This window comes from Bombina bombina, chromosome 7, assembly GCF_027579735.1.
Source record: "Bombina bombina isolate aBomBom1 chromosome 7, aBomBom1.pri, whole genome shotgun sequence".
NCBI lineage: Eukaryota > Metazoa > Chordata > Amphibia > Anura > Bombinatoridae > Bombina > Bombina bombina.
The window spans coordinates 175263862-175290781 of record NC_069505.1 but is presented as its reverse complement, the minus strand read 5'-3'; the positions used below and the strand labels follow the sequence as shown (position 1 = coordinate 175290781).

The 26920-nt window shown below is 39.0% G+C and overlaps 1 protein-coding gene across 2 annotated transcripts in view; it reads right to left on the bottom strand.

Annotated features, from left to right (window-relative positions):
* The window catches only part of NAP1L4 (nucleosome assembly protein 1 like 4), a 333781-nt gene that overhangs the window by 285587 nt on the left and 21274 nt on the right, over positions 1-26920 (bottom strand). For both annotated transcript variants that reach the window (XM_053720431.1, XM_053720432.1), the window contains exon 2: positions 21186-21247. In XM_053720431.1, the coding sequence (XP_053576406.1) occupies positions 21186-21219 (34 nt within the window). In that variant the 5' untranslated portion in view covers positions 21220-21247. The remainder of the gene's footprint in view (positions 1-21185; positions 21248-26920) is intronic.

The following is a 26920-nucleotide window of genomic DNA, read 5'->3' as shown; positions in this document are numbered from 1 at the left end:
ATTTTCACCACAGAGTCTTAATGCTTTGAAAAGATTGCACACAAATTTTCAGATCAATTAACCCCTTAATGCACACTTTTTTTAATGAAACATCAAAAAAACCATGAAATAAACATCCGATTTTAATGAAATTTTCACCACAGAGTCTTAATGCTTTGAAAAGATTGCACACAAATTTTCAGATCAATTAACCCCTTAATGCCCAAACCGGAGCTAATAACAGTTATTAACCAGTTAACACACTACAGTACTAGCCACAGCTTCTCACTGTAGCCTTTACCTTCATTAGGGATTATCTTAGCAGGAAATAAGCCTCCCTGGAGTCTTTTATGATGCCTCTTGACTCCCCACATGAAGCTGCATGGATTGCCTAGGCAAAAACAACTGCACAATTTAGGCCTAAAAATTAGGCCTCCTCCCTCTTCATTCTAGAGTGGAGGGGCCTTTCTGACTAGATTTAGGTGTCCAAATAAGTGCCAGGCCGAAATTAAACCCCAAAAGTGTTTTAAAGTCTGAAAAAACACCTTATTTATAATGAAAAACATGCTAAAAAGCAATCGATTTTAAAGCCCACAATAGTGTCAACCAGCATAGAGCCCTAAATATAAGCCATCATTTTATACAGAGTCTATTAGAAAAAAATGGCTTACCAATCCCCAGAGGGAATTTCTGACAGTCTTCTAACATTACATGGTCTTGTTAGAAAAATGACTGATCATACCTGAAGCAGTTAAGCCTGCAAACTGTTCCCCCCAACTGATGTTCTCTGGTTTCAACAGTCCTGCGTGGGAACAGCAAAGGATTTTAGTTACTGGTGCTAAAATCATACTCCTCTCAACAGAAATCTTCATCACTTTCTGCTGTAGAGTAAATAGTACAAACCGGCACTATTTTAAAATAAGAAACTCTTGATAGAAGAAATAAAAAAACTACAACTAACACCACATACTCTTTACCACCCCCGTGGAGATGCTACTTGTTCAGAGCGGCAAAGAGAATGACTGGGGGGGGGCAGAGCCTGAGGGGAGCTATATGGACAGCTCTGCTGTGTGCTCTCTTTGCCACTTCCTGTAGGGGAAGAGAATATCCCACAAGTAAGGATGAAGCCGTGGACCGGATACACCAATGTAGGAGAAATATATATATATATATATATATATATATATATATATATATATATATATATATATATATATATATATATATATATATATATATATATATATATATATAATAGCAGCATACATGTGTAAACCATACAGAAAGAAACAATGACATTAGAGACTGATCGAACTTCTGGCTTTAGCTGTATAGAAAGAGGTATTAGCAGTAAGGATCTTACACAAGTTCACAGATCATTAGTTATGGCCTCCACAACAGGGATGTGAAACACAATTTTTTCTTTCATGATTTGGATAGAGCTTGTAATTTAAAACAACCTTTCAGGGGGCGGAGCCAGCTCTGATACTGAATGGTCGCATGTTATGAGAGCTCCGACTCTATTCTATAATTAAAACCATAATTGACCATTCAGCTTAACTTGATTTGGGCAGTTATCATCTCTAATGATTCATAGACTTGGAATCTGTGACCCAGAGTCTGAAAGACATTAGCAAGCAAGGGCAAACTGCATGGTTTTACTGATCCCTGCACCTGGACTGCTGATAGGAGGCCATTTTACAGCCCGCGCGGCGGCATGGAGAACCTACTAAGTCATGAACGCATAATGCTAGATCTACTAAATAACAAGCTTTTGGAGTTGGAACATGCAGTGATCCTAGCCCTTAATGCGAGCACTGATAGCCTGGTGTTGGCAACTTTGAGAACTGAGACACAGAGGCAAGCACTAACCCACGATTTGCCCGGGAAGCCTGCAGAGACTGTGACTAATGGACTCCCAACTACCCTGATAGTTGCGGTCACAAATAATGGGTCTGCCGAACTCCTAGAGAATGTTCGGTTTCTGGATGATCCGGATACAATCCGGGATTGCGGATTGGAAATGTCTAGTAGACGGCATCAACGTGATAGTCAGCTACCAAAAGCACCTACCTGGTGCGAGCCGCCTCCGTTGCCAAATGTGGCTTTGAAGCTTTGCGGCACTCTGATCAGGGGAGAGATAAATGCCGCTGGAATGACTATTGACAGAACAGGGAGAGGGAACTTTGCTGTTGAGCCTAGCCTGATCGCACAAGAAATGCCTGCCACACTCTGGTCTCCTGAAGCGGCTATAGAATCAAACTCGATGTTCTGCTTGGATACAGGTCTTCCCTCACATCGCATCGCTGGCTTCTCCTTTACCTACCCACATGGGAGAATTCCATAGCTTTTCCCTATTCTCTACTAGACGTTTGTTATTAAAAAGCGGCACATAATATTCCCCTTCCTATGAAAAACATGAGGAAGATATAGTTTATGAGTGCAGAGAGGATTTACTATTGATCTAGGTATAGGTTGTGGCATCAAAGATGTATTTATCCTTATCTGTATTTATGTTTTGTTTGGATAGCTGGTGTGTACAACTATATTTTATACACTTTTATGTCTTAGAAGATTTGTAGACCCACTAGAGTTGCTTCAACTGTATCCTGTTTATACCGTACTATGTTTTATATTGAACTTCCTCAATAAAAATTTAAAAAAAAAAAAAAAAAAAAAAAAAAAAAAAAAAAAACAACCTTTCAATGTACTTTTTATAATAAAATGAGCTTCTTTAGATTAGTATCCTTTGTTGAAGGAGCAGCAATGCACTACTGGGAGCTAGCTGAGCCAATAATAAGACATGAAGTCCACTCAGCCTTTCATCATTCCGAGGTCGATAAAATGAGCAGCGCCTTGAGACCTTTACAGTTGATTAGCCGCACGCACTTTACAAGTACCCAATACATACATGTGTTCAGCCACATTTCAGCAGTTAGCTCCCAGCAGTGCATTGCTGCTCCTGAGCCTACTAGGAATGCCTTTCAATAAAAGGATTCTAAGAGAACCAAATAATAAAGAAGACAACTGCCAGTACCCAAGATGGTAGAAAATAGGTAGAGGGGGAGGGTTACAGAGCTGTATGGGGGGGATCCATCACTGCTGTAAAAGATTATATATATATATATATATATATATATATATATATATATATATATATATATATATATATATATATATATATATATATATATATATATATATATATATATATATATATATATATATATATATATATATATAAAAACATAATTTATGCTTACCTGATAAATTCCTTTCTTCTGTAGTGTGATCAGTCCACGGGTCATCATTACTTCTGGGATATTACTCCTCCCCAACAGGAAGTGCAAGAGGATTCACCCAGCAGAGCTGCATATAGCTCCTCCCCTCTACGTCACTCCCAGTCATTCGACCAAGGACCAACGAGAAAGGAAAAGCCAAGGGTGAAGTGGTGACTGGAGTATAAATTAAAAAATATTTACCTGCCTTAAAAACAGGGCGGGCCGTGGACTGATCACACTACAGAAGAAAGGAATTTATCAGGTAAGCATAAATTATGTTTTCTTCTGTTAAGTGTGATCAGTCCACGGGTCATCATTACTTCTGGGATACCAATACCAAAGCAAAAGTACACGGATGACGGGAGGGATAGGCAGGCTCTTTATACAGAAGGAACCACTGCCTGAAGAACCTTTCTCCCAAAAATAGCCTCCGATGAAGCAAAAGTGTCAAATTTGTAAAATTTGGAAAAAGTATGAAGCGAAGACCAAGTTGCAGCCTTGCAAATCTGCTCAACAGAGGCCTCATTCTTGAAGGCCCAAGTGGAAGCCACAGCTCTAGTAGAATGAGCTGTAATTCTTTCAGGAGGCTGCTGTCCAGCAGTCTCATAAGCTAAACGAATTATGCTACGAAGCCAAAAAGAAAGAGAGGTAGCAGAAGCTTTTTGACCTCTCCTCTGCCCAGAGTAAACGACAAACAGAGAAGACGTTTGTCGAAATTCCTTAGTTGCCTGTAAGTAAAATTTTAGAGCACGGACTACATCCAGGTTGTGCAGTAGACGTTCCTTCTTCGAGGAAGGATTTGGGCACAAAGAAGGAACAACAATCTCTTGATTGATATTCCTGTTAGTAACTACCTTAGGTAAGAACCCAGGTTTAGTACGCAGAACTACCTTATCCGAATGAAAAATCAAATAAGGAGAATCACAATGTAAGGCTGATAATTCAGAGACTCTTCGAGCCGAGGAAATAGCCATTAAAAATAGAACTTTCCAAGATAACAACTTTATATCAATGGAATGAAGGGGTTCAAACGGAACGCCCTGTAAAACATTAAGAACCAGGTTTAAACTCCATGGTGGAGCAACAGTTTTAAACACAGGCTTAATCCTGGCCAAAGCCTGACAAAAAGCCTGGACGTCAGGAACTTCTGACAGACGTTTGTGTAACAGAATGGACAGAGCTGAGATCTGTCCCTTTAATGAACTAGCAGATAAACCCTTTTCTAAACCTTCTTGTAGAAAAGACAATATCCTAGGAATCCTAACCTTACTCCAAGAGTAACCTTTGGATTCACACCAATATAGGTATTTACGCCATATCTTATGGTAAATCTTTCTGGTAACAGGTTTCCTAGCCTGTATTAAGGTATCAATAACTGACTCAGAAAACCCACGTCTTGATAAAATCAAGCGTTCAATTTCCAAGCAGTCAGCTTCAGAGAAGTTAGATTTTGATGTTTGAAGGGACCCTGTATCAGAAGGTCCTGTTTCAGAGATAGAGACCAAGGTGGACAGGATGACATGTCCACCAGTTCTGCATACCAAGTCCTGCGTGGCCACGCAGGTGCTATTAGAATCACTGATGCTCTCTCTTGTTTGATTCTGGCAATCAATCGAGGAAGCATCGGGAAGGGTGGAAACACGTAAGCCATCCTGAAGTCCCAAGGTGCTGTCAGGGCATCTATCAGGACTGCTCCTGGATCCCTGGATCTGGACCCGTAACGAGGAAGCTTGGCGTTCTGTCGAGACGCCATGAGATCTATCTCTGGTTTGCCCCAACGTCGAAGTATTAGGGCAAAGACCTCCGGATGGAGTTCCCACTCCCCCGGATGAAAAGTCTGACGACTTAAGAAATCCGCCTCCCAGTTCTCCACTCCCGGGATGTGGATTGCTGACAGGTGTCAAGAGTGAGACTCTGCCCAGCGAATTATCTTTGAAACTTCCATCATAGCTAGGGAGCTTCTTGTCCCTCCCTGATGGTTGATGTAAGCTACAGTCGTGATGTTGTCCGACTGAAACCTGATGAACCCCCGAGTTGTCAACTGGGGCCAAGCCAGGAGGGCATTGAGAACTGCTCTCAATTCCAGAATGTTTATTGGCAGGAGACTCTCCTCCTGACTCCATTGTCCCTGAGCCTTCAGAGAATTCCAGACGGCACCCCAACCTAGAAGGCTGGCGTCTGTTGTTACAATTGTCCAGTCTGGTCTGCTGAATGGCATCCCCCTGGACAGATGTGGCCGAGAAAGCCACCATAGAAGAGAATTTCTGGTCTCTTGATCCAGATTCAGAGAAGGGGATAAGTCTGAGTAATCCCCATTCCACTGACTTAGCATGCACAGTTGCAGTGGTCTGAGGTGTAAGCGTGCAAAGGGTACTATGTCCATTGCCGCTACCATTAAGCCGATTACCTCCATGCATTGAGCCACTGACGGGTGTTGAATGGAATGAAGGGTGCGGCAAGCACTTTGAAGTCTTGTTAGCCTGTCCTCTGTCAGGTAAATCTTCATTTCTACAGAATCTATAAGAGTCCCCAGGAAGGGAACTCTTGTGAGTGGAACGAGTGAACTTTTCTTTTCGTTCACCTTCCATCCATGTGACCTTAGAAATGCCAGTACTAACTCTGTATGAGACTTGGCAGTTTGAAAGCTTGAAGCTTGTATCAGAATGTCGTCTAGGTATGGAGCTACCGAGATTCCCCGCGGTCTTAGTACCGCCAGAAGAGCACCCAGAACCTTTGTGAAGATTCTTGGAGCTGTAGCCAAACCGAATGGAAGAGCCACAAACTGGTAATGCCTGTCTAGGAAGGCAAACCTTAGGTACCGGTAATGATCTTTGTGAATCGGTATGTGAAGGTAAGCATCTTTTAAATCTACAGTGGTCATGTACTGACCCTCTTGGATCATAGGTAAAATTGTCCGAATAGTCTCCATCTTGAACGATGGAACTCTTAGGAATTTGTTTAGGATCTTTAAGTCCAGGATTGGTCTGAAAGTTCCCTCTTTTTTGGGAACCACAAACAGATTTGAGTAAAACCCCTGTCCCTGTTCCGATCGTGGAACTGGATGGATTACTCCCATTAACAAGAGCTCTTGTACGCAGCGTAGAAACGCCTCTTTCTTTGTCTGGATTGTTGACAACCTTGACAGATGAAATCTCTCTCTTGGAGGAGAGTATTTGAAGTCCAGAAGGTATCCCTGAGATATTATCTCTAGCGCCCAGGGATCCTGGACATCTCTTGCCCAAGCCTGGGCGAAGAGAGAAAGTCTGCCCCCCACTAGATCCGATCCCGGATTGGGGGGGTTTCCTGGTCTGCTTGCCCTTGTTCCAGGACTGGTTAGGTTTCCAGCCTTGTCTGTAGCGAGCAACAGCTCCTTCCTGTTTTGGTGCAGAGGAAGTTGATGCTGCTCCTGCTTTGAAATTACGAAAGGAACGAAAATTAGACTGTCTAGCCTTAGCTTTGGCTTTGTCCTGAGGCAGGGCATGGCCTTTACCTCCTGTAATGTCAGCGATAATCTCTTTCAACCCAGGCCCGAATAAGGTCTGCCCTTTGAAAGGTATATTAAGCAATTTAGACTTAGAAGTAACATCAGCTGACCAGGATTTTAGCCACAGCGCCCTGCGTGCCTGAATGGCGAATCCTGAATTCTTCGCCGTAAGTTTAGTAAGATGTACTACGGCCTCCGAAATGAATGAATTAGCTAGTTTAAGGACTCTAAGCCTGTCCGTAATGTCGTCCAGAGTAGCTGAACTAATGTTCTCTTCCAGAGACTCAATCCAGAATGCCGCTGCAGCCGTGATCGGCGCAATGCATGCAAGGGGTTGCAATATAAAACCTTGTTGAACAAACATTTTCTTAAGGTAACCCTCTAATTTTTTATCCATTGGATCTGAAAAAGCACAGCTATCCTCCACCGGGATAGTGGTACGCTTAGCTAAAGTAGAAACTGCTCCCTCCACCTTAGGGACCGTTTGCCATAAGTCCCGTGTGGTGGCGTCTATTGGAAACATTTTTCTAAATATCGGAGGGGGTGAGAACGGCACACCGGGTCTATCCCACTCCTTAGTAACAATTTCAGTAAGTCTCTTAGGTATAGGAAAAACCTCAGTACTCGCCGGTACCGCAAAATATTTATCCAACCTACACATTTTCTCTGGTATTGCAACTGTGTTACAATCATTCAGAGCCGCTAACACCTCCCCTAGTAATACACGGAGGTTTTCCAGTTTAAATTTAAAATTTGAGATATCTGAATCCAGTCTGTTTGGATCAGAACCGTCACCCACAGAATGAAGTTCTCCGTCCTCATGTTCTGCCACCTGTGACGCAGTGTCTGACATGGCCCTAATATTATCAGCGCACTCTGTTCTCACCCCAGAGTGATCACGCTTACCTCTTAGTTCTGGTAATTTAGCCAAAACCTCAGTCATAACAGTAGCCATATCCTGTAATGTGATTTGTAATGGCCGCCCAGATGTACTCGGCGCTACAATATCACGCACCTCCCTCTGAGCGGGAGATGCAGGTACTGACACGTGAGGCGAGTTAGTCGGCATAACTCTCCCCTCGTTGTTTGGTGAAATTTGTTCAATTTGTACAGATTGACTTTTATTTAAAGTAGCATCAATACAGTTAGTACATAAATTTCTATTGGGCTCCACTTTGGCATTGCAACAAATGACACAGGTATCATCCTCTGAATCAGACATGTTTAACACACTAGCAAATAAACTTGCAACTTGGAAATACAATTCAATTAGAATAATATTAAAACGTACTGTGCCTTTAAGAAGCACAGAAGATCTATGACAGTTGAAAATTAATAAATTGAAACAGTTATAGCCTCAATCCTTGTAAACAACACAACTTTAGCAAAGGTTTAATCCCATTAGCAAAGATAACAAATTCTGAAAGCAGGAAACAAATTACAGAATAAACGTTTTTTATCTCAGTCAAACTATAATTCTCACAGCTCTGCTGAGAGAAATTACCTCCCTCAAAATAAGTTTTGAAGACCCCTGAGCTCTGTAGAGATGAACCGGATCATGCAGGGAATACAATGAGTTTCTGACTGAAATATTTGATGCGTAGTAAAAGCGCCCCTCCCCCTCACACACAGCAGTGAGGGAGAACAGAAACTGTCAGAAAACAGATTAAGCAACTGCCAAGTGGAAAAATAGTGCCCAAACATTTATTCACTCAGTACCTCAGTAAATGAAAACGATTTTACATTCCAGCAAAAACGTTAAACATAATCTTTAGTTATTAAACAGCTTTATGTATTTCTTACAGTGTAATTCTAGTGAAGTACCATTCCCCAGAATACTGAAGTGTAAAGTATACATACATGACATTATATCGGTATGGCAGGATTTTCTCATCAATTCCATTGTCAGAAAATAAAAACTGCTACATACCTCTATGCAGATTCATCTGCCCGCTGTCCCCTGATCTGAAGTTTACCTCTCCTCAGATGGCCGAGAAACAGCAATATGATCTTAACTACTCCGGCTAAAATCATAACAAAAACTCTGGTAGATTCTTCTTCAAACTCTGCCAGAGAGATAATAACACACTCCGGTGCTATTTTAAAATAACAAACTCTTGATTGAAGATATAAAACTAAGTATAATCACCATAGTCCTCTCACACATCCTATCTAGTCGTTGGGTGCAAGAGAATGACTGGGAGTGACGTAGAGGGGAGGAGCTATATGCAGCTCTGCTGGGTGAATCCTCTTGCACTTCCTGTTGGGGAGGAGTAATATCCCAGAAGTAATGATGACCCGTGGACTGATCACACTTAACAGAAGAAATATTAAATTCCTTTTATTTTAGTATTAAGATGGCAGTGACAATTGTTAGGTGGGGGAGGGAACAGAGCTGTTTGAGAGGGTCAGGGAGGGATCAGGGGGTGGGATGTGTCAGGTGGGAGGCTGATCTCTACACTAAAGCTAAAATTAACCCTACAAGATACCTAATTAACCCCTTAACTGATGGGCATAATACAAGTTTGGTGCGCAGCAGCATTTAGTGCCTTATAATTACCAAAAAGCAATGCCAAAGCCATGTAGGTCTGCTATTTCTGAACAAAGGGGATCCCAGAGAAGCATTTACAACCATTTGTGCCATGATTGCACTAACTGTTTGTAAATAATTTCTGTGAGAAACCTAAAATTGTGAAAAAGCGAACTATTTTATTTTTTATTATTTGATCGCATTTAGTGGTCAAATGGTGGCATGAAATATACTAGAATGGGCCTTTGGGTTGTCTACTAATTTATATATATATTCAGAAATTTCCTGACAGAGTTCCAATGTAACTATCGTTAATTTTGAAAGAAAAAAAAATGGTTTGAAAATAGCAAAGTGCTACTTGAATTTATTGCCCTATAACTTGCAAAAAAAAAAGCAAAGAGCGTGTAAACATTGGGTATTTCTAAACTCAGGACAAAAATTTAAAAACCATTTAGCATGGTTGTTTTTTGGTGTTTGTAGATGTGTAAGATTTTGGGGGTCAAAGTTAGAAAAAGTTTTTTTCCTCATTTTTTCATCATATTTTATAAAAAATAAATTTATAGTAAATTATAAGATATGATGACAATAATGGTATCTTTAGAAAGTCCATTTAATGGCGAGAAAAACTGTATACTACATGTGTTGGTACAGTAAATGAGTTACAGGAAAATTACAGCTAAACACAAACACTGCAGAAATGTAAAAATAAATGGTCAGAAAATGGAAAAGTGTTGTGGTCACTAAGGGGTTAAAATTACATGTCCTATCTGAATAATTAAAGTTTAACTTTGACTAGATGGTCCCTTTAATACTCAAGATCAGACCCATATCTCCTGAAGGATATAAACAAACTGTAATCTGTACAAACAAGGCTACTTAACTTGTGGGAGCATAGTCTTAAAAAAAATAAAATAAAAAAATATGCAACTTAGAAACAAAAATATAACTACCTAAATATGTATAGCTAAGAGAAGGGAGAGAAATGCGATATGCAAAAAAAAAAGTCAAGTAATCAAGTAATTGACTTAAAAATGAAGCAGAAAGTATTTTGACAAAAAGAGCAACACCAGAACAAGGGGTCGTGATCTCATGTTGAAGAATAGGTTCAAGAGTAATTTGCTGAAGCACTTCACAGAAATGTTGGTTAATTCATGAAATGTACTTCTATTAGAGCTGGTAAAGAAAACATAATTTATGTAAGAATTTACCTGATAAATTAATTTCTTTCATATTGGAAAGAGTCCATGAGCTAGTGACGTATGGGATATACAATCCTACCAGGAGGGGCAAAGTTTCCCAAACCTCAAATGCCTATAAAAACATCCCCCACCACACCCACAATTCAGTTTAACGAATAGCCAAGTAGTGGGGTGATAAAGAAAGGAGTAAAAAGCATCAACAAAAGGAATTTGGAAATAATTGTGCTTTATACAAAAAAAATCATAATACAAAAAAATCATAACCACCATAAAAAAGGGTGGGCCTCATGGACTCTTGCCAATATGAAAGAAATGAATTTATTAGGTAAGTTCTTACATAAATTGTTTTCTTTCATGTAATTGGCAAGAGTCCATGAGCTAGTGACGTATGAGATATCAATACCCAAGATGTGGAACTCCACGCAAGAGTCACTAGAGAGGGAGGGATAAAAACCAAACAGCCATTTTCCGCTGAAAAAATAATCAACAACCCAAAATATAAGTTTATTCTTTAAATGTCAAGAAAAACCTAAAACATCAGCAGAAGAATCAAACTGCAACAGCTGCCTGAAGAACTTTTCTACCAAAAAACTGCTTCTGAAGAAGCAAAAACCATCAAAACGGTAGAATTTAGTAAATGTATGAAAAGAAGATCAAGTTGCCGCTTTGCAAATTTAATCAACTGAAGCTTCATTCTTAAAAGCCCACGAAGTGGAGACTGATCTAGTAGAATGAGCTGTAATTCTGAGGCGGGGCCTGACCCAACTCCAATAAGCTTGAAGAATCAAAAGCTTTAACCAAGAAAATAGCAGAAGTTTTCTGACCTTTCCTAGGACCAGAAAATATAACAAATAGACTAGAGGTCTTCCTGAAATCTTTAGTAGCTTCAATATAATATTTCAAAGCTCTCACCACATCCAAAGAATGTAAGGATCTTTCCAAAGAATTCTTAGGATTAGGACACAAGGGACGGACAACAATTTCTCTACTAATGTTGTTAGAATTCACAACCTTAGGAAAAAATTTAAATTAAGTCCGCAAAACCGCCTTATCCTGATGAAAAATCAGAAAAGGAGATTCACAAGAAAGAGCAGATAGCTCAGAAACTCTTCTAGCAGAAGAGATGGCCAAAAGGAACAATACTTTCCAAAAAAGTAGTTAAATGTCCAAAGAATGCATAGGCTCAATATGGAGGAGCCTGTAAAGCCCTCCAAACCAAATTAAGACTCCAAGGAGGAGAGATTGATTTAATGACAGGCTTAAATATGAACTAAAGCCTGTACAAAACAGTGAATATCAGGAGGTTTAGCAATCTTTCTGTGAATAAAACAGAAAGAGCAGAGATTTGTCCCTTCAAGGAACTTGCAGACAAAACCTTATCCAAACCATCCTGAAGAAACTGTAAAATTCTTGCAACTCAAAAGAATGGCAAGAGAATTTATGAAAAGAACACCATGAAATGTAAGTCTACCAAACTCGATAATAAATCTTTCAAGAGACAGATTTACGAGCTTGTAACATAGTATTAATCACCGAGTCAGAGAAACCTCTATGACTTAGCACTTAGCGATCAATTTCCATACCTTCAAATTTAATGATTTGAAAATCTGATGGAAAAACAGACCTTGAGACAGTAGGTCTGGCCTTAACAGAAGTGGCCAAGGTTGGCAGCTGGACATCCGAACAAGACCTGTATACCAAAACCTGTGAGGCCATGCTGGAGCCACCAGCAACACAAACGATTGTTCCATGATGCTTCTGGAAATCACTCTTGGAAGAAGAACTAGAGGCGGGAAAATATAAGCAGGTTGATAACACCAAGGAAGTGTCAGCACACCCACTGCTTCCGCCTGAAAATTCCTGAACCTGGATAGGCATCTGGGAAGTCTCTTGTTTAGATGAGAGGCCATCAGATCTATCTGTAGAAGACCCCATATCTGAAAAATCTGAGAAAACACATCTGGAAGGAGGAACCACTCCCAGGATGTAAAGTCTGACGGCTGAGATAATCCGCCTCCCAATTGTCTACACCTGGGATATGCACCGCAGAGATTAGACAGGAGCTGGATTCCGCCCAAGCAAGTATCCAAGATACTTCTTCATAGCTTGTGGACTGAGAGTCCCATCCTGCTGATTGACAAATGCCACTGTATGTGAAATTGTTTGTTTGAAAATAAATGAACAGTTCTCTCTTCAACAGAGGCCAAAACTGAAGAGCTCTGAGAATTGCATGGAGTTCTAAAATATTGATTGGTAATCTCACCTCTTGATATTTTCAAACCCCTTGTGCTGTCAGAGATCCCCAAACAGCTCCCCAACCTGAAAGACTTGCATCTGTAGAGATCATAGTCCAGGTTAGCCGAACAAAGAAGCCCCTTGAACTAAATGCTGGTGATTTACCACCGCGTCAGAGAGTGTCAAACATTGGGATTTAAGGATATTAATTGTGATATCTTTGTATAATCCCTGCACCATGGATTCAGCAAACAAAGCTGGAGAGGTCTCATGTGAGAACGAGCAAAGGGAATCGCATCCAATGCTGCAGTCATGAAACCTACATTTTCGATGCACATAACCACTGAAGGGAATGACTGAGACTGAAGGTGCCGACAGGCTGCAACCACTTCAAACGTCTCTTGTCTGTTAGAGACAGAGTCATGGACACAATCTATCTGGAAGCCTAAAAAGGTGACCCTTGTCTGAGGAATCAAGAAACTTTTTGGAAAATTGATCCTCCAACCATGTTTCCGAAGAAACTAGTTGATTAGTGTGAGATTCTGCAGAACGGAAAGACTGAGCTAGTACCAAGATATCGTCCAAATAAGGAAACACTGCAATACCCTGCTCTCTGGTTTCCATAAAGCAGGGCACCAAGAACCTTTAAAAAAAAAAAAAAGATTCTTCGAGCGGTTGCTAGACCAAATGGAAAAGCAACCAATTGGTAACGCTTGTCTAGAAAAGAGAATCTAAGGAACTGATAATGACCTGAATGAATCGGAATATGAAGGTATACATCCTGCAAACCATTGTGGACCTAAAATGTCCTTGCTGAATAAAAGGCAGAACAGTCCTTAAAGTCACCATTTGAAAATTGGTACTCTTACATAACGATTCAAAATTTTTCAGATCCAGAACTGGTCTGTATGAAATTTCCTTCTTTGGGACAATGAATAGATTTGAATAAAACCCCAGACCTTGTCCCTGAAAAGGAACTGGCATAACTACCCCTGAAACTCCAGGTCTGAAACACACTTCAGGAAAGCCTGAGCTTTAACTGGATTTGCTGGGATGCGTGAGAGAAAAAATAAAAATCTTCTCACAGGAGGATTTACTCAGAATCCTATTCGAAACCCCTGAGAAACAATACTCTGAAACCATTGATTTTGGACCGAATTTATCCAAAACATTCTTGAAAAAAACCCATAATCTGCCCTCTACCAACTGAGCTGGAATGAGAGCCGCACCTTCATGCGGACTTAGGGGCTGGCTTTTGGTTTCTTAAATGGGTTGGATTTAATCCACTTAATGAAGGTTTCCAATTGGAAACAGATTACATAGGGAAAGATTAGGTTTCTGTTCCTTATTTGACAAAAAGAACTAAAACAATTTAGAAGCTTTATATTTACCCTTAGGTCTCTTATTATCTTGGAAAGAAAGAGATAGCAATCTAGAATTAAAAAGTCATATCAGCATTCCAAGATTTTAAGCCTCAAAACTCTCGTAGCTAAAAATAGCTAAAGACATAGATCTAACATCAATCTTGATGATATCAAAAAATGGCATCAGAACTGAATAGTATGTTGCAGTAAGCGAACAATACTAGATAAATCAGAATCCAATTCTTGTTGCGCTAAATCTCCAACAAAAACGTTGATGCAGCTGCAACATCAGCCAAAGAAATTGCAGGCCTGAGACTACCTGAATATAAATAAGCTTTCCTTAGATAAGATTCAAGTTTCCTATCTAAAAGGAACTTAAGTACTATCTTCCATAGGAATAGAGGTACGTTCAGCAAGAGTAGAAATAGCCCCATCAACTTTGAGGATCTTTTCCCAAAACTCTATAGAAATTGCTGGTAAAAAGAAACAATTTTTTAAACCTTGAAGAAGGAATAAAAGAAGTACCTGGATAATTCCATTCCTTAGAAATCATAACAGAAATAGCATCAGGAAAAAACCTCTGGAGTAACCACAGGAGGTTTAAAAAAGGAAATTTATGCTTACCTGATAATTTTTTTTTTTTTACGATAAGACGAGTCCACGGATTTCATCCTTACTTATGGGATTACGCCTCCTGGTCAGCAGGAGGAGGCAAAGAGCACCACAGCAGAGCTGTATATATAGCTCCTCCCTTCCCTCCCACTCCAGTCATTTCGACCGAAGTTAGGAAGAGAAAGGAAAAGTTTATGTGCAGAGGTGACTGAAGTTTAACAAAAATAAAGACCTGTCTTATAAAATGACAGGGTGGGCCATGGACTCGTCATTGTAAAAGAAATAAAATTTATCAGGTAAGCATAAATTTCCTTTTCTTTTACAAGATATGACGAGTCCACGGATTTCACCCTTACTTATGGGATACAATACCAAAGCTATAGGACACGGATGAAAGGGAGGGACAAGACAGGAACCTAAACGGAAGGCACCACTGCTTGAAGAACCTTTCTCCCAAAAACAGCCTCGGACGAGGCAAAAGTATAAAATTTGGAAAAAGTGTGAAGGGACGACTAAGTTGCAGCCTTGCAAATCTGTTCAACAGAAGCATCATTTTTAAATGCCCATGAGGAAGCCACAGCCCTTGTAGAATGAGCCTTAATTTTTTCCAGAGGCTGCTGTCCAGCAGTCTCATATGCAAAAATGGATTATACTCTTTAGCCTAAGAGAAAGAGAGGTAGCCGTAGCTTTCTGGCCCCTACGTTTTCCAGAAAAAACAACAAATAATGAAGATGATTGACGAAATTCTTTAGTCGCCTGCAAGTAAAACTTCAGGGCACGGACCACGTCCAAGTTATGTAACAGACGCTCCTTCTTAGAAGAAGGATTAGGACACAAGGAAGAAACAACAATTTCCTGATTAATATTCTTATTAGAAACAACCTTAGGAAGGAAACCAGGTTTGGTACGTAACACCACCTTATCAGAATGGAAAATAAGATAAGGAGAATCACATTGTAAAGCTGAAAGCTCAGAAACTCTGCGAGCAGAAGAAATGGCAACCAAAAACAAAAAAACTTTCCAAGATAACAACTTAATATCTATGGAATGCATAAGTTCAAACGGAACCCCTTGAAGAACATTAAGAACTAAATTCAAACTCCAAGGAGGAGCAATTGGTCTAAACACAGACTTGATTCTAGTCAGAGCCTGACGAAAAGATTGAACGCCTGGAACATCTGCCAGATGTTTGTGTAGCAAAATAGACAAAGAAGAAATCTGTCCCTTTAAGGAACTTGCCGACAACCCTTTCTCCAATCCTTCTTGGAGAAAAGAAAATCCTGGGAATCCTAACCCTACTCCATTAGTAGCCCTTGGATTCGCACCAATAAAAGATATTTACGCCATATCTTATGGTAAATCTTTCTGGTAACAGGCTTACGTGCCTGAATCAAGGTATCAATGACCGAATCAGAAAACCCTCGCTTAGATAAAAATCAAGCATTTAATCTCCAAGCAGTCAGCTGCAGAGAAACTAGATTTGGATGATGGAAAAGTCCCTGAATGAGAAGGTCCTGCCACAATGGAAGCTTCCACGGTGGCAGAGAGGACATGTCCACCAGATCGACATACCAAGTCCTGCGAAGCCACACAGGAGCGATGAGAATCACTGAAGCCCTCTCCTGTTTGATCCGAGCAATCACCTGGGGAAGGAGAGCAAACGGTGGAAACACATAAGCTAGGTTGAACGACCAAGGCACTGCCAAGGCATCTATCATTTCGGCCTGAGGATCCCTGGACCTGGATCCGTATCTCGGGAGCTTGGCATTCTGACGAGATGCCATAAGATCCAGCTCCGGTCTGCCCCATCTGAGAATCAGAGTGGCAAAGACCTCCGGATGGAGTTTCCATTCCCCCGGATGAAACATCTGTCTGCTCAAAATATCCGCTTCCAAGTTGTCCACTCCTGGGATGTAGATTGCTGACAGATAACAAGAGTGAGCCTACGCCCACCGAATTATCTTGGATACTTCTGTCATCGTTAAGGAACTCCTTGTTCCTCTCTGATGATTGATGTAAGCCACAGTCATGATGTTGTCCAACTGAAACCGGATGAATTTGTCCGAAGCCAACTGAGGCCAAGCGTGAAGCGCATTGAATATTGCTCTCAATTCCAGAATATTGATTGGAAGTAGAGACTGACCGAATCCACACACCCAGAGCTTTCAGGGAATTCCAGACTGCACCCCAACCTAGTAGACTGGCGTCCGTTGTCACTATCACCCATGAGGGTCTGCGGAAGCACGTCCCTTGGGACAGATGATCCGACGACAACAACCAAAGAAGAGAGTCTCTTGTCTCCTGATCCAGATCTGAGCATGCTCAGTTGTAGAGGTCCGAGATGAAAACAAGCAAGCAGAATGATGTCCATTGCCGCCACCATCAATCCAATTACCTCCATGCACTGAGCCACTGATGGCCGAGGATTGGACTGAAGGGATCGGCATGTATTTAGAATCTTTAACTTTCTGACTTCCGTCAAAAAGATTTTCATGGAACCGCCGGGATAAAAGTTATCCATAACACAAGTGTCAAACATTGAAATAAGCCAGTACCCCATTCAAACTAACAACTCCCGGTCTGCTGTGACAACTCCTTTGCCGGGAGTATACTAGAGCAGTGTTCCGGAGTGTAATACACCAATAAAATCCCCAGCGTCAGCCCAAAACGTAAAAGGGGTTAACTAGTATGTCATTTTATTAAAAACACCCCAAATGTACATCACGCAGCCCCATAAACAGGCCCAATAATGATGGCAACCCTCCAGAACCGTGTATAGTAGGACACAGACATAGGTTAGAAGAGTCAGTTCACAGAGGAAAACAGCCTATTCTGAAGTACTAGGTGTCACAGAAAGTAATAGACTGCACATACCTCAATGCTGAGTAACAGCATGACTTGTCCCACACTGCCAGAGGTCCTTCTCCTCCAGGAATCTGTGGGAACAAACTGGGTCTTAGATAAAATCTGCTAAGACCATATTCATCAGGGCAGCACACAGTCTGGGAGTCACAGAAAAAAAACGTATCTGAATCTGCATAACTCCCATTGCTTTACCCTAGAGTAAAATAGTACACACTGGCACCATTTAAAAACTAACACCTCACTTTACCTCTTCCTATCACTAACACAGGCAAAAAGAATGACTGGGGTGGGATGAAATGGAGGAGCTATATATACACACAGCTCTGCTGTGGTGCTCTTTGCCTCCTCCTGCTGACCAGGAGGCGCAATCCCATAAGGATGAAATCCATGGACTCGTCATATCTTGTAAAAGAAACAGAATTTACTAGTTCTAATATCAAGGACTAGTTTCCACGATATCCAAAATAATTAACACCTCTTTAACAAAGTGAAATGAAATACTTCATTTTAAATAAATAAGTAGATTTGTTAGTGTCAGTATCTGAGGAAAGATCTTCTGAATCAGATAGATCCTCATCAGAAGAGGATAATTCATTATGTTGTCGGTCATTTGAAATTTCATCAACCTTATGAGAAGTTTTAAAAGACCTTTATATTAATTAGAAGGCAGAATAGCAGACAAAGCCTTCTGAATAGAATAAGTAACAAATTCTTTAAATTTCATTAGGTATAACATGTACATTAAAAGTTGAAGGAACAACAACAGGAAATGTACTATTTATTGATGGACACAATATCTGCATGTAAAAGTTTATCATAATAACCAATAAAATGACATTCGGAAATATGCACTTAGCTTTAGAAGAACCGACATCAGGCAGCAAAGTTCCAACAGATACTTCTGAGGCAGGATCAGATTGAGACATCTTGCAAAATGTAAAATAAAAAAAACATATAAAGCAAAATTTGTCAATTTCCTTATATGACAGTTTCAGGAATGTGAAAAAAATGCAAATAGCATAGCCCTCTGACATAGAAAAAGGCAAGAGGCAAATAGCAATGGGGTATTAAATTAATGAAAAAAATTTTGCGCCAAGTATGACGCACAACGTAACTGAAAATTTTTTGCCGCCAACAATATCCGGAAATGACACACTTGCGTCACCAACGACGCAACCGTGTGTAAGGCTTCAGCGTCAACTATGAAACCGGAAATAACGAACTTGCGTCAACGGACGTACTTTGCACGCCAAAAAATTCTTGCGCCAAGAATGACACAACAAAGACTAGCATTTGGCGCACCCACAGGCCTAGTACTGCCCGCAATTTGTAAGAAAAAAAGTAGTCAATTGAAAAAAAAGACTAAACCCCAGGTAAGAAAAAACATATTAAGAAATATTTTCTCTAAATATGAGACTGACAGTCTGCACAAGGAAATACATGAACTTGACTCATGGCAAATATAAGTACAATACATATATTTAGAAATTTATATAAATACATTAAGTGCCAGACCATAGCTGGGGTGTCTTAAGTTATAAAAAACATACTTACCAAAAAAGACACCCATCCACATATAGCAGATAGCCAAACCAGTACTGAAACTGTAATCAGTAGAGGTAATGGTATATGAGAGTATATAGTCAATCTGAAAAGGGAGGTAGGAGATGAATCTCTACGACCGATAACAGAGAACCTATGAAATAGACCCCCGTTAAGAAAATCATTGCATTCAATAGGTGATACTCTCTTCACGTCCCTCTGACATTCGCTGTACCCAGAGGAATCGGGCTTCAAAAAAAGCTGAGAAGAGCATGTCAACGTAGAAATCTTAGCACAAACTTATTTCACCACCTCCATAGGAGACAAAGTTTGTAAAACTGAATTGTGGGTGTGGTGAGGGGTGTATTTATAGGCATTTGAGGTTTGGGAAACTTTGCCCCTCCTGGTCACTAGCACATGGACTCTTGCCAATTACATGAAATAAAAAGTGAATATGAGCAGTATTAAGAAAATAACAAGAAATATACCTTTAATAGCTAATAGTGGATACAGTTACAGGCTTTTAAGGTCATAAAGACAAATACTCTGGGAGACTTTAGCATAAGAATATTCTACAAACTACTTGACGTTACACTTTATGAGACATATGGGGCAGACTTGATGAGCATATTGTATTCATAAATCAATAAATAGCACCCATAAGTCTCTGCTGAGCTTGTATGTTTATATGGTCTAAGTGCTGCAGGATACTTCCAATAAACTGCTGTTTTTGAGGCTCTGCTGTTCTTTAAAATTATACTGTACGGTGCAAACAAACCCACAAACTCCTTCACAATGAGTAGAGAGGCTTTCTGCACAAAGGATAGACTAAAGCAGGGGTCGACAAATCTGTTTAAAATGTAGGAGACAGTAAGATTATTTAGGAGCCAGACAGTGTTATTTGTATATAGATATATGGAGAATAATCCAAATAGTTAGGATCCAGGGGTAGAATTCTAGGTGCCAGTGGCTCCTAGGTTCTTGGGTTTGTCAAGCTCTCAACTAAATAGCATAAGAATCAGCTCATTCAGTGAGAAGTACCAGAGCATTATGTTCATTACTGAAACCACCTTCTTTGTTTGAACTCATTTAAAACACCCAGTATTTAAATGCACAAGCACAGTGATTTGAGAACTATGCATCTCATTTGTAGGCAACACACAAGAGAATTTTGTCTACCATTTTCTTGCTCACATGAGCAAACATGACTTACACAGCGTGTGCTCATTAAATATTACAGTAAATATCCAGACATCTATTCTTATTAAAGGAACACTCAATCAAAATTAAACTTTCATTATTCAGATAGAACATACCATTTTAAAACAACTTTCCAATCTACTTCCATTAACTAAATGTGCACAATCTTTTTATATTTAAACTTTGAGTCACCAGCTCCTACTGAGCATGTGCAAGAATACGTGTGTATGCATTTGTGAATGGCTGATGGCTGTCACATGGTATGTGTATGCATTTTCTGATTGGCTGATGGCTGTCACATGGTACACGGGGAGTGGAAAAAGACATAACTTTAGTCTTATCATGCATTTGTTAATTATGCAAACCTACTGTGTTGACTGGTCCTTTAAAGGGACACTAAACCCAACTTTTTTTCTTTCATGATTCAGATAGATCATGCAATTTTAATCAACTTTCTAATTTACTCCTATTATTCATTTTTCTTCATTCTCTTGCTATCTTTATTTAAAAAGCAGGGATGTGATGCATAGGAGCCAGACCATTTCTGGTTGAGAGCCTGGGTTATGCTTGCTTATTGGGTGGGTAAATGTAAGCCTCCAATAAGCAAGCACTATCCATAGTGCTGAACCTAAAATGGGCTGGCTGCTAAGATTTACATTCCTGCTTTTAAAATAAAGATAGCAAGAGAACAAAGAAAAATTCATAATAGGAGTAAATTAGAAAGTTGCTTAAAATTTAATGATCTGTCTGAATCATGAAAGAACAAATTTGGGTTCAGTGTCCCTTTAAGCAATGTATAAAAACCAGAAAGAGTTAACTTTGTATTAGGGTATACAACCTTGCAGCTTTTGTGTTAGTACATTTTAGCTTAAGGTGCTAATTGTCATCGCTCACCTTTTTTTTCACTGGCATTTTTATTCCCTTCCATGGGCTCTGTAACAGTTCGGTCAGCTTAGCTTAGAGGGGAAAAAAAAAAATAAAAAAATAAAAAAAAGTTTAAATTATGAAAATGTACCAACATATAAATCTAGCAAATGCAGGGTTAATGGCACATTCACTCAACATATAAAATGTCTCAAGTCATTTTAATTAATACAAATAAAATAGCATTACAATATATTCCAGTATGTTGCAATATAATGCAAATTACCCAAAACCAGTTACATACTTCACTGTGACTGATTAGAGCAGTGCACAAACTGATTTAGAGATAGCCATAAGCCTAAGTGGCCACAATTTAAAGGGATACTAAACCCAATTGTTTTCTTTCACGGTTCAGATAGAGCATGCAAATTTTAAGCAACTTTCTAATTTACTCTTATCAATTTTTTTTTGTTCTCTTGCCATCTTTAAAAAGCAGGAATGCAAATCTAAGGAGCTGGCCCATTTTTGGTTCAGAACCTGGGTTATGCTTGCTTATTGCTTTGCTAAATGTAGCCACCAATAAGCAACCACTATCCAGGGTGCTGAACCTAAAATGGGCTGACTCCTAAAGGTTTACATTCTTTTAAATAAACATAGCAAGAGAACAAAGAAAAATTGATAATAGGAGTAAATTAAAATGTTTCTTAAAATTGCATGCTCTGAATCGTGAAATAAAAAAAATTGTGTTTAGTTTCCCTTTAAGGACACGGAGAAAAAAAAAAAAAAAAAAAATATATATATATATATATATATATATATATATATATATATATATATATATATATATATACACACACACACAGTTGCAAGAAAAAGTATGTGAACTCTTTGGAATAATATGGATTTCTGCACAAATTGGTCATAAAATGTGATCTGATCATCATCTAAGTCACAACAATAGACAATCACAGTCTGCTTAAACTAATAACACACAAAGAATGAAATGTTGCCATGTTTTTATTGAACACACTATGTAAACATTCACAGTGCAGGTGGAAAAAGTATGTGAACCCCTAGACTAATGACATCTCCAAGAGCTAATTGGAGTGAGATTTCAGCCAACTGGAGTCCAATCAATGAGATGAGATTTGAGGTGTTGGTTACAGCTGCCCTGCCCTATAAAAAACACACACCAGATCTTGGTTTGCTTTTCACAAGAAGCATTGCCTGATGTGAATGATGCCTCGCACAAAAGAGCTCTCAGAAGAATTGTTGACTTGCATAAAGCTGGAAAGGGTTATAAAATCTCCAAAAGCCTTGCTGTTCATCAGTCCACGGTAAGACAAATAGTCTATAAATGGAGAAAGTTCTGCACTGCTGCTACTCTCCCTAGAAGTGGCCGTCCTGTAAAGATGACTGCAAGAGCACAGCACAGACTGCTCAATGAGGTGAAGAAGAATCCTAGAGTGTCAGCTAAAGACTTACAAAAGTCACTGGCAAATGCTAACATCCCTGTTAGCGAATCAACAATACGTAAAACACTAAACAAGAATGGATTTCATGGGAGGATACCACAGAGGAAGCCACTGCTGTCCAAACAAAACATTGCTGCACGTTTAGAGTTTGCACAAGAGCACCTGGATGTTCCACAGCAGTACTGACAAAATATTCTGTGGACAGATGAAGCCAAAGTGGAGTTGTTTGGAAGAAACACACAACACTATGTGTGGTGAAAAAGAGGCACAGCACACCAACATCAAAACCTCATCCCAACTGTGAAGTATGGTGGTGGGGGCATCATGGTTTGGGGCTGCTTTGCTGCGTCAGGGCCTGGACAGATTGCTATCATCGAAAGAAAAATGAATTCTCAAGTTTATCAAGACATTTTGCAGGAGAACTTAAGGCCATCTGTCTACCAGCTGAAGCTCAACAGAAGATGGGTGTTGCAACAGGACAATGACCCAAAGCATAAAAGTAAATCAACAACAGAATGTCTTAAACAGAAGAAAATATGCCTTCTGAAGTGGCCCAGTCAGAGTCCTGACCTCAACCCGATTGAGATGCTGTGGCATGACCTCAAGAAAGCGATTCACACCAGACATCCCAAGAATATTGCTGAACTGAAACAGTTCTGTAAAGAGGAATGGTCAAGAATTACTCCTGACCGTTGTGCACGTCTGATCGGCAACTACAGGAAACGTTTGGTTGAAGTTATTGCTGCCAAAGGAGGTTCAACCAGTTATTAAAATCCAAGGGTTCACATACTTTTTCCACCTGCACTGTGAATGTTTACATGGTGTGTTCAATAAAAACATGGCAACATTTCATTCTTTGTGTTATTAGTTTAAGCAGACTGTGATTGTCTATTGTTGTGACTTAGATGATGATCAGATCACATTTTATGACCAATTTGTGCAGAAATCCATATCATTCCAAAGGGTTCACATACTTTTTCTTGCAACTGTGTAGCACCCTGGGTGGATGAAATATTAACCGTGAGTGCTGGCCTTCCTAGTGTGGAAGAACATTTAGTTTGTCCTGTTACACACAATGCATTCCAATAATAATATATTATATACATTTATGTAGTTGTAACACAAATTAATTTGAAAACACACACATTATATATATATATTTATTTGAATTTAAAGCAAAGACTGTGGGTTGGTAGATTGCTCAAACAACGTATAGCTATAATATAGCTACATTTTCAATTCACACATCCCACAAAGCCTTTAAATGATAGGAAAATTACACCAACTAAATAATAGGACACAGTGCATTTTTACTACACGTTAATTATTTATACAGGTACAAATCCTAAATACAAAACGTTTTAATATTTAAAAATTAAAATCACAAACTACTATTTTTTCATGACTAAGTCAGAATCTTATCTTCCGGTGTCTTTGTTTTTGTTCTAAAATGCTAAAAATAGTCTATATTTATTTAAAACAACAAATATTAAAATATTACCAGATTACAGTATTATCTTTCTGAGGGTTCTATGCAGTGTTCTCCACAAAAAAATGTTGCCAGTCAGGTGGCATTATGAAGTAGTCGGTGGGGGCAGTGTAATATGGTCAAATATTATAGCGATTTCAGCTATCCAAAGCATAAATTAATTGCATAATTTAACATAAAATGTATTTAATGATAATCTGTGAATCTGAACATTTTTAATATTGGCTCATTTTATCTTAATATTGACTAAAAATTTTAGCCGGGTCGTGGAGAGAACACTGCTATGTATAAAAATGATATAAAACTACCTTTAGGTTGCATTTAGAAGCTGTATTATGACAAATATTACCTAAATGGCATAAGATATTTTTGTTTACACTTGGTTCCATCGCCAAGATGCAAATATTCCAAACTTTAAACTTTTTCCAGTCCCAAGCAGTTTGCATAAAGGGTTTTCTACCTGTATTTGAATCTTAAACGTTTTAAAGAGACAGCAAGCATCTTGTAATTACAATACACTTCTTTTGTTGTGCTATAAAGCTAAATTACATAAAATGGGGGCAAATTAAATGACAGTATATTGCAAAGCTGTTTTACTACACATAGCTAAAACTTTTATTTTAAAATCCCAAGCTGCAAATGTTTTTCAAAAGCCACCAGCCCATTTGTCTTATTTGGATTTGTCACTAGAATAGACAAAATTATCCTGGTCAATATGTTAGCAAAATAACCATTGTTTTGAAGTTCCTTAATGTATGATCTTTGCTGAAGCCAAATAGGGAGATATGTGGCAGGGTTAGGGCATGTGTCACTACAGGGGGGGTTGACGTGATCACGTGGGGAGTGGTTACGAATATGGGCAGAAGAATACAAGATATTCTAATCAGAACTGCTCTGATTGGAAGTGACAAAGTAGCGGTCTCAATGAAAATAAGCTGGGAGAGATTCCTTTGAGTTAAAAAGTTCAGTTTATTGTGTACATCATAAAAACGAAAAAGGCACAGCAGACAGGTACTGCAGCTGACGTGTTTCCTGCCTCAAGGGCACTTCATCAGAGCTGAGAAACAAGCGTCACTAACAGCTGTTAAATTACAAAGGGGGGTGGTCAATACAATCAATCACAGTACTGAATGTTTATACAAATTTACCCAGTTCACAACCACCACCCAAATAGACAAAACAATATACATAAACAAATATACAAAATTCACTTAACAACCTATCAAAACACTCATTAAAATATGTAAATAGACTATAGGACCACGTATGCAAAATATTCATTATGACACATTACGCAGTAACAGATAATCAAAAATGAAGGCTATTTCATTAATATGTACAAAAGATAAATGCACATTGATACCATAAAATGCCTACACAATGAAACTGTCACTGTATACATGTCATCAATAATATAACCCAAATGCCTACATAGAGAATATCATCACTAGTGATGCTCATGTTATCAAAGAAAGAATATATTAGTGTTAAATGCACAGTTTTGATTACATTACTTTATAGTATAACACAAGCTAACCTTTATCAATGAAAAGCTTAACATCACTTATTTTGTTGATCCCTAGAGGAGATCCAGTTTTTAAAAGTATAAATTAAAAATACCTCTTTTCTACTCAGAGCCTGGTACCTATCTCCTCCTCTAGCACCTAGTGTAATTTGTTCAATACTCTGAAATCTAAAGATATTTAAGTTACCATCATGTTGTGAAAAGTGTTTTGCACTGGCGTTTTAGGCACCTCTTCCTCTAAGGACAACAAAGGTTCCCTGATTCTATCTTTCAAAAACCTTGAGGTAAGTCCTACATACTGAAATTTACAGCACACAAAAGTGATTGACAACATATGTGGAAATGCAATTGATCCGATCCCTGATCTTATAGGCTTTACCTGTATTAGTGGAGGTAAAACTATCTCCAACCAAAGCATAGTCACAACATTTACATGGTCTGCCACCACATCTATAAAAACCTGCTTTCTTCGATAGCCAATTGCTTTTATTTTTTCCAAGAGTCAGTCTTAGGGCCAACATTTTTAGCGATCTTATCCCCTATTGTCTCTGATCTACGGGAAATAAAGTTGCAACTTGTAGAAATAGTTTCCAAATCCTTATCACTCTCCAATATAGGTAATCTTTTTCTTAAGGTATTACAAATATCATCAAATTGCCTACTATATTTCATGATGTAATCGATGCCTTTTCGTTCAGTATTATATTTGTAACCAGATATCTGCTCTGACAATCTCTTCAAATTTTGTGAATCCTAACCTCTCAACGAGGCGTGCTGTTAAATCATTAGCATGTTTCCAATAATCCTCTAGACTAGTACAATTGTGTCTCAAACTAATGTACTGTCCCTTAGGTATGCCCCTCTTTGAATGTTGTGGATGCAATTAATCAACTCTTAAAAGGGACAGTCTACACCAGAATTGTTATTGTTTTAAAAGATAGATAATCCCTTTATTACCCATTCCCCAGTTTTGCATAATCAACACAGTTATATTAATATACTTTTAACCTCTGTGATTATCTTGTATCTAAGCCTCTGCAAACTGCCCCTTTATTTCAGTTCTTTTGACAGACTTGCAGTCTAGCCAATCAGTGCCTGCTCCCAGATAACTTCACGTGCACAGTTATATATATGAAATACGTGAACTAACACCCTCTAGTGGTAAAAAACTGTTAAAATGCATTCTGAAAAGAGGTGGCCTTCAAGGTCTAAGAAATTAGCATATGAACCTCCTAGGTTAAGCTTTCAACTAAGAATACCAAGAAAACAAATCAAA